The sequence below is a fragment of the Carassius auratus genome, chromosome 32, assembly GCF_003368295.1.
Source record: "Carassius auratus strain Wakin chromosome 32, ASM336829v1, whole genome shotgun sequence".
Classification (NCBI taxonomy): Eukaryota; Metazoa; Chordata; class Actinopteri; order Cypriniformes; family Cyprinidae; genus Carassius; species Carassius auratus.
The window spans coordinates 1,862,406-1,875,180 of NC_039274.1; the positions used below are offsets into that span (position 1 = coordinate 1,862,406).

The window sequence follows — 12,775 nt, forward strand, 5'->3', positions numbered from 1 at the left end:
ACCAGTATGTGTGCTCTCTGGCAATCGATCCCACAACCTTTTGTGCTGCTAATGCAATGCTCACTATATATAGTGCATAAATAACTGTACAAATTCACACCTATGTGTGTTTTACACATGGCTTACATATGACTCACTAAACCAAACCGTTACTGGGCGGCCCTTATCTTACAAAATTATCTTATGTGGTGTCTCTTCATTTCAAACGTACACTTTTATGCTGTTGAATTATGGGCATTCATTTTATCTAATGTGTGTAGAATTTGTCAATGTGAGCAACACCATATTGCTGCCCGGAAAGTGACATTTACGAGAGTTCAAAACACAGTGACCCTTATAGCTGTGCCTTTGCTCGATGGGACAGAAAGACAGAGAGTGTCAGTGCCACTGAGCAGTTACTGTGATACAGAGGCCAGGAGATGAGTTCTAATCCTATTTTAATCGTGGTGGGATTAAGAAGACACAGCTGATCCTAATCTGCTCAGATTACCAATGCTGCTTCCAAAAGGAAGAAGAAGGGTTGTATAAGCAAGTGCACGTAAGGTGATTTAGGCATCACGGTTTCATTCCCAGCAAGGTCTCGAGGTGGACACACCCCTGAAATTCAGTTAAGTCTGTGTGTATTAAATGCTAGTATGTTACAATTTGTTTCATGTTTATACTTGAATGTTTATTGGTGCATTTCAAGGAATTAATACTTTTAAACAGGACATCAGTGAAATACAGTGTTGAATTATGTACCTCAAGATAAAGATCTATGGTTTTATGCACTTCCATGCAATTCATTCAGTATATTTTACCAGAAGCCATGAAGACTCAGGCAAAGGTTAAACTGTAAGCGTGTCACGTGTGTTATGGAATCACTAATGAGTAGCTCATAACGAATCGTTGTTTGCAATGTGACTGTTCTTATACAGCTCACTACCAAAAGTAAATATTCATTTCTTCATAACTCTTACGTTTAAATCCTGACTTTCATCAGTTTTTCTTTCGAGGGCAGGTAGTCTGTTTACATCCTTCATGCCATCCTCTGGCGTCATCTAACGTCCACAATTAAAACTGCACGAGGAATGTACAGTAGAGTTGGCTTTAGATTTAGATTACAAAACAATATAATGCCCATTTCTACTGCTTTTACTATCATTCTGGCAAATTGTGTATCTTAATTTACAATCTTCATGTACAATCTACAAATTGCAATAAATTACATTTAAATAAAAAATGCAAGCAACATGTTTTTATGACATTTTAATTAGCTTGTATTTTGTAAATGAGAAGGGATAATAAAGTTTGTTATTGTTAAACACTCCATTGGTAACGTTGTGAAATATTACATTTGTAAAACACTGGCACGTGAGCCTGATATGTAGGTTGGTGATAATTAAATATTAGAGACAATTGATAACACTTTATTGTTAATTAGTAGGGTCTAGAAAAGAGGCACAGACATAGACACAGGCTTTACACACATACAGAAACATATCAAATTTATTGTTTCTAATACCACCATCTTGGGAAATAATGTAAAGTGTTTATTGTATTTATTAAATAAGGTAATGTAAAATTAATATCAAGAAATGACACAGAACATTAAATGAGAGAAAATTAGAACGAAATACAAACAAAAAGAACTTGCAGACCAAATAAGAAATATAGATCCAGCTTAAAATATCTGTCTTCAAATAAAGCCTTTTTTTGCCATTATTAATAATTATATTATAGGCCTAGATAAATATAATGATAAAATGTTAATAATCTTAATCTGATAATAAAAAATGTTGGTGATACATCGCCAACAAGATAATTTTTTTTTATCACAAAAGTTTTTTGAGAAAATATGCCAATATTTATTTAATATTACTTTTATGGCACTTGCAGTCAAAAATGTTTAAGCTATGAGTTTTAAGCCAGACCCTTGGCAAAAATTCATGTTAGGTTACAAAAAAAAAAAAAAAAGATTAAGATTTTCATATTAAAACTGCAGATTTCGTTTCACAATCAAAGCAAAACATTCTAGTCATCTTTCTGACAAAGGCGCCATGATTTCGGAAATATTTCAGAATTATCGTATATACGGGTGAATCTCATAATAACATGTCCCAGTTTTAGTCAACCCCATTTATCTTTATGCATTTGGCAGATAACTTTCATCAAAATCATCTTTGAATGAAATGGAAGGAATAAGTTTTATTAGTTCAATTACTGTCTCAGCTACAGGAACACCCCTAATAAATTAATAATAACCATTATCATTGTTTTTTGCAATTCATATATTGAAAATTATACTGTGGATACAATTTTAGTAAATTCTCATAAATTAAAGAGAATATAACAAATACTCCAATATAAAGATATATATATATATATATACGTTTTTTGTTTGCTGTTTTTGGTGGAACGCGACATAGACGTGTTATTTGACATAAAATTCACCCATATATCCAGTTTGGTAGATTTTGTCTTACATGGCAAAATCTCAGTGCTAATGTTTTAAAACATTCTAGTGACAACATTGCTTACACAGTGGCTATAATTTCAAAATCCAGTACAGGTCAACATAACTATTCACAAAAATACCTTCATATAGCGGAACACACTGGAAAAATGTAGTGTTATTCCAAAAAGCATGCCGTGCATTTTCCCTTAGTTTCAAAAGCAACTGTTTTATAAAATCCATTATACGGGTAATGTACACACACAATCTGGCAATACGAACAAAATAAACAAATAGTCTCAATGAATTATGTACTTTAAGAGTCATAAGGTGAGTCAAACACTCATGTAGTGTTAAGCAGACAGTACTCTTCATTTAGCACAATCTGCAGCTAATACGGTCTCACTAAAACTGGGTCTGCACAGAACCAGATTTCCACAGAATGCTAGTTATTCACAGAATTCTACACATACCCCTCAAGTAATAAATATTCATCCTAATTCGATCATGTTTTCAGCTACCATAGTACTCTTATAGCACTGACAAACACATTTTATCATTTAAATATCCAATCTACACAATTATGCAGATGACACCCCCCCCACCCCCCACAAACAGTGCAGAAAATGCAGAAAAAAGTGCACCAACTCACTAAGTACTAATAATGATCTATAAATACTGATCTTGAATGTAATTTCTGCCCAATTGAACAATTGTAGTGTGATCATCTGGAATGGAATTATTTATTATTTACCCAATATGTTCATCTGCCACATACATAGACCAACAGTCAAAAAAACTAAACAAGAAAACACAGTAAGGACACAATGCAAGTGGCCTTAAAGGAACAGTTCACCCAAAAATGAACATTTGCTGAAATGGACGGTAAATGGGTGCCATCAGAATCAGAGTTCAAAGAGCTGATAAAAACACCACAATAATCCACACGACTCCAGTCAATCAATTAATGTCTTTTGACGCATTATTATGGAATACTTACTTGTATTTTGGCTAGAAACAATGGTTTAAAGTTAAAACACCTTAATGATGGATTTGTTTTTGTTTTTTTTACAAACACACGACTTTCATAAATTGGTAATTGACTGGCTGGAGTGGTGTGGATGTTTTTATCGGCTGTTTGAACTTTTTAATTCTGACTGCACCGGATCCAGTGGTAAGCAAGTGATGTAATGCTGAACTTCTCCAAATCTGTTCTGAAGAAAGAAAAACTCATCTACATCTTGGATGACCTAAGGGTGAGAAAATTTTCAACCAATATTCAGTGTTGGGTCAACCATTCTTTTAAGTGTTTCTTAAAGGCTTAATAATGACAAATGAGTTGTGTGTAGACTCATTGTGTTAATACTGTTGATTTTGCACTTGAAGAAGGGTTAAAAGCAGATCTACCATTGGACACCATTATCATGGAAACATGAAGATGTCGCTGTACAATGTAATAAAGGAGGTATGCGAATGGAATCCCTCGCTGGTTGCTAGGATACTGTGATGACAATGTGCCAACCCTGTTGCCGAGTAATAGAGATGGAAGCTCTGTCAGCAGAATGGCTCGAGTGCTTCAGGTGAACAAACTGGAGGATGAAAAACAGAGATGTTAGCAAGATGAGACATCCTTTACCTGCTCATTACCATCACAGCTTATGAAAATACGATTTCATCCAGTGTACTCGCTAGGGGTTTATCTGAAGTCTGAATTGGCAAAAAAAGATGGTTTTACTAGACTTCCAAATACACAACGAGCCTAGTTTCTATGAGAAAATTTAGTCTGCATTAGGGCTCTCAAATCGATTAATCACGATTAATCGCATCCACATATTAAATATATGTATGTGTGTATATACTAGTGATGTCCAGATCCGATCACGGGATCGGGAAATCACATTGGTTTCAGACTCGATCGGAATCGGACGTTAACTCCCGATCAAGACTCGGATATATATAAAAAAGGTGTGAATAAATATAGATTTAAATTCAAAGAGACAGGATAGTCTGCGCATGATCTGGTGTTTTATTCGGACCCAGAATAAGGCGAGATGAACATCACGGAGCGCTAAACTCTCATACAGTGTGCGTTTCATTCATACTCTACGCCAGAGGGCGCTCTCACGCAGAAAGTCATATCAGGAAATTCTTAATATGGACAAAAACATCCAGCTATAGCTGTATGAAAACAGCTATTTTCACAGAAAAACAGAAACTTATGGAAACACGAAGACAATATGTGGTTTTTCAAGTCATTTCCAGCAGCTGATAAATAAAGTATATGAACAATGCAGTGCTGATTGACATAGCATGTATTACAGTATAGAAACTATTCCACCTTACTGTGTGAATACACAGTCTTTGTAGTATATAAACAAATCATTATTTGTTATTGTCCAGCAGTTATAGATTTCTAAGCCAATTAAAAGCTAGAAATTAGAGAAACAATAAAGTTGCCTATACTTCCAGTCAGAAGTTTTTTAACAGTAAGCTTGTTAATGTTGTTTAAAGAAGTCTCTCCTGTTCACCAAGCCTGCATTTATTTGATCCAAAGTACAGCAAAACAGTCAAACTTTTACATATTTTTGCTAGACTATTTAAAATAGCTGTTTTCTATTTGAATATATTTCAAAATGTAATTTATTGAACATCCTGGATGAGTTTTTTCGCTCTTCTTTGTTCTTTTTTTTAATTGTATTATAGAAGTATTGGATCAGGACTCTGTATCAGTAGATACTCAAAATTAAATGACTCGGACTCGAGGGCAAAAAAAACCTGATCGGGACATCCCTAGTGTATACACATTTAAATATACACAGCACACACACATATACTACGTAAACACCAACTTTTAATTTTATTGGATGCGATCAATCGCAATTAATCGATTTGACAGATCTAATCTGCAATAGTTATTTTATATTATAGTCTCATTTCCCAGCCTTCCATTAGTGTTTGGGGTCTCTAATCTAAATGCACTATTTCTGACATCAGTGATGTTTCTTACCAGCTCTCCCTGACCGCCTCAATGTCACTCAGAAGATTCTGTGCCAGACAGATCCCAAATATCTAGAAGCAGATGGTAAGTTATTGTATTACGCAACACAGAGTTAAACAACAGTGCTTTATTAGGTGGATTCCTGGACATTATTAAATCTAATCAAGGCTAAATGCCTTCCAAAAATCTTGGAATGCCCTAAACAGGACATAGCTTCCTATAAATCAATAAATAAATCAAATACATTTGAAAGACAGCTACTGAAATGAAAGAGCACTCTGGAGATAAATTAACACATGAAATAGAATACTGGCATAAATCATTATTCAAGGGTTTGATGTATCGGAGGGCCCTATTTTTCCGTAAGTGTATTAAAATTAAATAAATATTATAAACATTAACAATTGTTCTGTTTTAGAGCTTATAACCATAGAAAATCAATAATTAATGAAAAGATAGGATAAATGTAATTTATTTAATTTTTAGCAGAAGCTTTTATCCAAAGCGACTTACAGTGCATTCAGGTTATACAATTTTTTTTTTTACATGTATGTGTGTTCCCTGGGAATTGAACCCACAACCTTTTGCACTACAAATGCTATGCTCTACCACTGGGCCACAGGAACACAATTGACACAAAATGTCGTAACTGTCTAAAGGCCTTCATACTCTTGCAAGACACTGTTATGTTCAATGCGCTTTCATTTTGTAAATGATCTACACTCAGTTTCCCTTCCAATTTATTCCTTCAACTATGAATGACTGATGTTTATAGTGGGACATACACAACATGTTGTTGTTTATTTACCTGCAGAAGTGCAATTCCTATAAAGATTCCCGCAACTACGGTTAGATTCTCCTGTAACCATTTCTCAAACTGCGGTACACATCCTTTCGTGTGTATGAAGGTCTTCTGTTCATTTTCCTTCACACATAAAAACAAACATTAGCCAAAGAAATATTAAACAATTCACCTTACAAAAACACTTTTATGGGGATTTCGGTTCATTTTCACTTTAGGTATATGTAAAAGAGTGACCAGGGTATTCTTTAAATCCATATATACTTACACCTTTCGCTCGAATGTCATATCCACACTGTGTGTTTATCACATCCTCCTTTGAGAAGAGAAACATGAAGAATGCTAGGATTTAGCTCTCTGCAAAACTTAACATTCTACATTAAATCATAGGCTTTGAGCATTATAAAATAGAGAACAGTTGTTGATTTTTCGTGCATGTATGTGTGTGCTCTGTCTGCCGAATTTACATCACTTCCTGTTCATGTGCCCAGGTTCTCTGGAAGGAGACAATGGCACATTCTAGGTGGTATGATGACTGGAAAACATGTGTCTGTGTGTGCTGTATGCGTGTTAAGAGTGTATATGCTGTGTTTACTCACAGCAGGGTCCTTGGTGCAGCAGGAAAAGGGAACCCCACATTTCTCTCTGCTCAGATTAGTATCAGTACAATTAAAGTAAATATTCAGATTCCAGTCTTCAGGCCCAAAAGCTCCACAACACTCCCACTGCAGAAACAAACATGCATTGAATATTCATGAGCTGACCAACCAATCGCTGTTACAGATTTAAACAGATTGCTACTAGCTCACAAAAATACACAATTAGATTTTCAATTGACTATACATTTAAAATGTTATATTTTTATATCAATGTATATATATACTTTTTATATTTTATTATTTTAACTGTTATACCGGTAGTTATAAAATACTGTAGTTATATATAGTTTATGTAGTTACATTTAATTATTATAAATAAATGAATAATTTATTAAATATAACTAATGCAAAAAATACATTTATAAATATATAATAGACATGTAAAATATATAACAAATATGTAATTTATATAAAATTATAGATTGTTGTTATTAATATTATTATAAATATAATTATATACCAGTAAAATAAACCAAGTAAGATTTGAAAGTGCCTTATTGTTTTATAAGCATGTTTGCACATTAAATTGAGATTACCACAAGGTTAACTACACTCTTTTTGTGGTTTGGTTTTATGCGTGTGTGCTTACATAATCTTGTGTGAAGTCGATGAGATTCTGTAGGTCAATGTCGTCTCTGTAGGCTCTAATATTGTTGTTGATGAAGAACTTGAGCTGGTCTTTAATCCAGTCTTTAAAGACAAAGGCCAAGACTCCCGCTGTCAACTCCAGGAAAAATATGATTCCCAGAAAAACGGAAAACTGCGGAAGAGGACAGCGGAGATCTGGTTACACAACTCATGGATAATATCAGCTTTAAGGGTCTCCAATAAATCAAGAATGTGTTATATTCCCACCACAGATTCAACTAAGTGAATTCTCTCAGGTTTATAATTCCTAACCCTGCCAACATATCTCGACACATTTACAGAGAAATTAACATTTATTGGAGATGACTCAGTTCTCCTTGTTTCCCTTTAACATATTTTTACAACACACATCTCCAACTGCACCCACAATTTTTTGTACAAGTACATTGAGTAATAATTTGTCACTGTGACCGCAATGAATACTTCCAAACTGACATCACAGTTCATCTGGTGATTCCAGATGTTTTAAGAAAGCCTCCGTTACCCTACAGAGGAAACGGGCCTCTTGTAATACTTTCGCAACACCATTCTTAACATTCCCATAAAGCTCTCACAACATCCCCTCTTATATAAAATGAGTGACACAGACCACCAGAACCTGCGTGAGAAGTTCACACACTTTCAAACCACATTCAAACTAGTCTATTACCTGATCCCAGAGCAATTTTATACATTTGTTGACCTTTTAATTAGATATTTGTAAAATTAAAAGGAATACTAGTAGTTAATAGTCTTTTATTGGCATGTTTAGCTGAGCCATCCATAAAACAAAAAAGCCCTGAGAACTGATAAAAGAACACACATTATACAGACACTTCATATTTAGTGGTATTGAATGATTAGCTAATTGCATTTGACAGATTATAGTTTCAATACAAACATTTGCAATGAGTTTGTAAAAGCTGTTTTTATGCATGTTTTCAATGCATTTACACCATTTTTGAGTGCTTCAAAACAGTGAATCATTTTGCATTCAGTTCAGCTGATTTGAAGCTTTGAAAAGCATCCTTTCTCCCATCACTACCGCCTTTGTTAAGACAAGAAAAAAAAAAAACAGGAAAAAAATTTTTTTTTTAGGAAATTATTTTGAGATTGTGTAAACCACACGGTACCTTATTCCAGGCTTTTAATCAAAAATCCATGAAAAAAAACCACTGACTTTGGGACAATGGAACCGGAAGTACCAACGCCAACTCGTTTGCAGGTTTTGGCCTACATACATCCATCATCCTGGTATAACTCTATGCTCTTCATGAAGTTTCAAAACAGTTTTTTCTAATGTAAAATGAATTTATCATTGTGTGTTATACAAACTATTTAAATAAGTATGAATGAATAAGCCATTAACCAACACATTATTAGCACTCATGCTTTATGTAAAATCTAGACCATAACTCTCTGCTTGAACTCAATGGTAAAGACTAAATATGACATACAAACTTAAGAAGGAAGGAGTTTTCCCTCAGAGCTCCGATGCATCCTGCGAAGCCGAGCACGAACATCACCCCACCCACCACGAGAAACAGCCACACCGGATCAAACCCGCCCAGATCTGTGATGGAGGAGATGTTGGAAAGAACCCCCTGATGGAAATAAGAATATTAACTTGATTTCAATTTAATGAGAACAAGATCTCACTTGATCAGATACATTTATGCTTGTAAAAAGATGGGCTTAATTTACCTTCTCACTCCAGGCCCAAAGAGCCACAGACAGGAACGCCACCCCGAGCAGCTAAAGAGCATTAGATTTGTGTCAGATAGTTGGAGATCATCTTTAAAAATTAAACTTTGTTAGTGGTTACATTCTAATTTTTATAGCTTTTTGTGATGAAAAAAAAAAAAACATGTGTCACATGGTTGTGTCTCAAAACCTAGTTGGCTGCATGTGCACAATTACAACTTCTGTTGTTTGAAGTACATATAACTAGTACTAATAATAATATAGAAACTAATAATATTACATTTTAGGAGAAACAAGCCCAAAACTGATAAAAGTGTTAGAAATATTCAAACCGCATTTTTTGGAACATCGCATGTGCATTTGGAATGTTTTAACTGAATTTTTGTTTAAGATAACAGCATTCCTATCATTTTAGCAAAATTTGTTAAAAGCCCAAAGTGTGTTTGGAACGTTTGACGTAATTTCTTGGTAACATGAGAAGCATTCGGAAAGTTCGAAATGCACTTCTGGAGCTCATAAGCGTGTTTAGAATGTTCAAACTGCACTCACTATCTTTGCAAGATAATTAAGCTACTTTTGGAACATTCGCATATATATTTTTTTTCTATCGTGGCAGTTAAAAGATGTAACGGATGAAGCCATAAATGAGCGTCTGAACATTACATTTAGTGGTGTATATAAAGTACGACAGACTTTGGCCATAATAATAAACGCGTTTGAAACTCTCTACAGTGCTGTCTACGTAGGCAGCTCGTAGGTTTTGAGGTACAGCCAATGTGTCAGACACCCAGAGTTGGTTTAATGCAAACCCCAGGCGACGAAATAAATGTAAACTGTACACTCACAGCTCGCACACAATGTCAACAATGCACTACTCACCCAAAATATAATGTTAAATCCAAATATGAAGTATTTGATGCAACAACCCACTTCGTGCACGTTAAAGTGTTTTCCTGACATACTTGCGTTTGATAAAACTGAGAAATTCCTCCCGGTGGTTATTAATTATGGAGAAAAAAATCGCCTCACAATCCCGACTGGAAAACTCTCTTCTTCCTTTTACACCATATTCATGACATTTGTACAGACTGGCCGGAAATGCCACACGTGGATTTGGCTATTTCACTGAAATAAGTCATCTGCTTCCTCGAAAAAAAAAATCTATATATATAAAATGTTTTAATAATAATTCCAAAGAATAACGGGACAAGCGCTCCTCTGCAAATAAAGATTCAAGAGTCACTTCCGGCTAAATGAATTATGTCATAACACGGTTTTTCAAAATAAAGGTTCCATAATTGGAGCTAAATTAGCAAGAAAGCGCATCATTATATTTGCTTGATAAATACGTAACTGATAAAATCGCGAATATTCACAATGACAATAAAATTAATGTAAATTATATCTAAATAATTATTATGAAATACGAAAAAGTACATTATTGTGATAAATAGTTAAATCATCTAAAATGCATTTATGATTTAAAATCGTGTAATGAGAGATTTCAAAGTCGAATTCTCAGTTGTAGAAGTATCATTTCAAACTATTTTCCAACTTAAACAAAAAACACATGGATATAGACATCATTATTAAAAAAAAAAAAATAGGCCACTAAAAAGGAAAAGAAAAAATAGATACTCAAAAATTAAGTGGATAAATTTCACACAATAGGCTACATGGTGGTATTACAATACAAGTTAAAAATCTTATGTACACACTTTGGGTTCATGAATAGAAAAGCTCTTTAACAGGATAATTGACTAATCAATCCCTAAATTACTGTTATAAGGCGTCCAGACATTATAAAACTGACCCCGCTGACCATTAACTAAACATGTTAAATATTCTGGACTGCCCTTTAACATATGAGCATTCAATTAATCACAATTGACTGTAACTGTCAATGTGGAGCAGCAGTTTACAATAACACACCCACAGGACAAAGCCAGGGCTGTCATTTCAAAGTAAGAGTCACCAAATCCGGAGACACTACTGTGAAATTAGTCAGTAAAATTAGTAATTATACACATAGCAAAACTGGAAACAACTGGATTGCATTAAGCTCAGTTGTAAATAATGTTGTTGTTGTTGTTGTTGTTTTTTTTAATAATCCCAATTTGTGGATGACAAAAACCTGTGCTTAATAATAACACTCTGAAATGCTCTTTTATGCATCCCTTTAAATTTATTATTTAAATTCTAGGATCTTACCTTTCCTTTAAGATTGTCTTAAACCATTGGTACTTTGATGTGGATGGAATTCGTATTGAATAATGGTATTACAAATTCACTCTGTTCTAAAAAGGTGATTGAAGAGCTTTGCTTTCTACAATTAGAATTTTAGACAGATCAAAGTCAGTTTAGACAGTTAGCTTGAGGTCTAGTATTGTGCATTGGTTAATATAGGAAGCTTATTTCAGAATAGTGTCTTGGAACATCAGACAGCCGAATGTGCTGTCTAGACAGAGGGTGTATCTAATGTGTGTGTGTGTATGTGTGTGTGTGTCCTTGTGTAAAAGTGAAGCAGGCTGTAATAACCCCAAGGGCAGTGAAAATCCAAGGCCTTGCAGCCACCTCACTGTTCCATATTAAGGTCATCCACATTCACCTCCATGAGTCAGCAAATCCCTCCAGTTATCAGTTATTATACTGAGCACACCATAGATCATCTCCATCACAAAGCTCACTACATGCAGTCAATACACCATCTTATGCATGTTCTACATAGTGATTATATGTAGTTTACAGTGTTGATCTATATCTCCACACTACAAAATTATAAAAACTTCCAGCAACACTTTTTAAACACCCCGCATGAACAAGATAAATGATAAGTAAATAATTATATCTTACATAAATCAACTGACATTTAAAAATATTTTGTAAGTGAATTTCAATACATTAGTATCGGTTACACTGTCAAACAGAATTATTATATGCTGTTTTAATATTCTAACGCCAGTAAAAATCCAGTTCTTTTCAGTTTCACTAAATATTTAAATAGAAATCTTTGACATTTGACAAGAAATGTCTTTGACATTTTTTTCATTGTTGCAGTGCTGATTTTATTTTGAGCAAATTGTAAAACACATGTAAAATATGTATTCCCTGAAATTCATTGAATTGTTCACATTAATTACGTTTAAGAAAACCTTATTTGAAAAAACTACTACTATTTCCTAATAAGTAAACTTCATTTTAAAACATTTAGGCACATAAATTATTGCTTCAAGCACTTCAGAAGACAACGTTGTTTGCTAACTTTTTACCAGGTGTGTTAATTCAAATATTAATAACTTTATATATTATATATAAATACTATAAAAATTATAATTAACATAGAATTATTCTACGCTGTTTGTAAATTATTTATATTCTAACATAAGTTAAAAACCAGTTATTCGATTTCACTACAAACATTTAAATAAATGAAAATCTGTCCTTAGAATTTTAAAATTTGTCTCAGTGATGGTTCTAAGTAACAGACCTAAAAAAGAAAAACAGAAAAAAGAATAAGAGGAACATATTGTATTGATAAGGTGCATTTTATG

General features: G+C 33.8%; 1 protein-coding gene across 1 annotated transcript; it reads right to left on the minus strand.

Annotated features, from left to right (window-relative positions):
* Nucleotides 1-1,393: 1,393 nt before the first annotated feature.
* On the minus strand, nt 1,394-10,467 carry tspan5b (tetraspanin 5b). The gene is made up of 9 exons (XM_026214927.1): nt 10,104-10,467; nt 9,225-9,275; nt 8,978-9,124; nt 7,483-7,653; nt 6,834-6,959; nt 6,503-6,550; nt 6,241-6,357; nt 5,442-5,503; nt 1,394-4,023 (listed from the first exon to the last, which is right to left on the minus strand). The coding sequence occupies exons 1-9, from the start codon at nt 10,182-10,184 to the stop codon at nt 4,011-4,013; spliced, it is 816 nt and encodes a 271-aa protein (XP_026070712.1). The 5' UTR covers nt 10,185-10,467; the 3' UTR covers nt 1,394-4,010.
* Between the last annotated feature and the right edge of the window lie 2,308 nt (nt 10,468-12,775).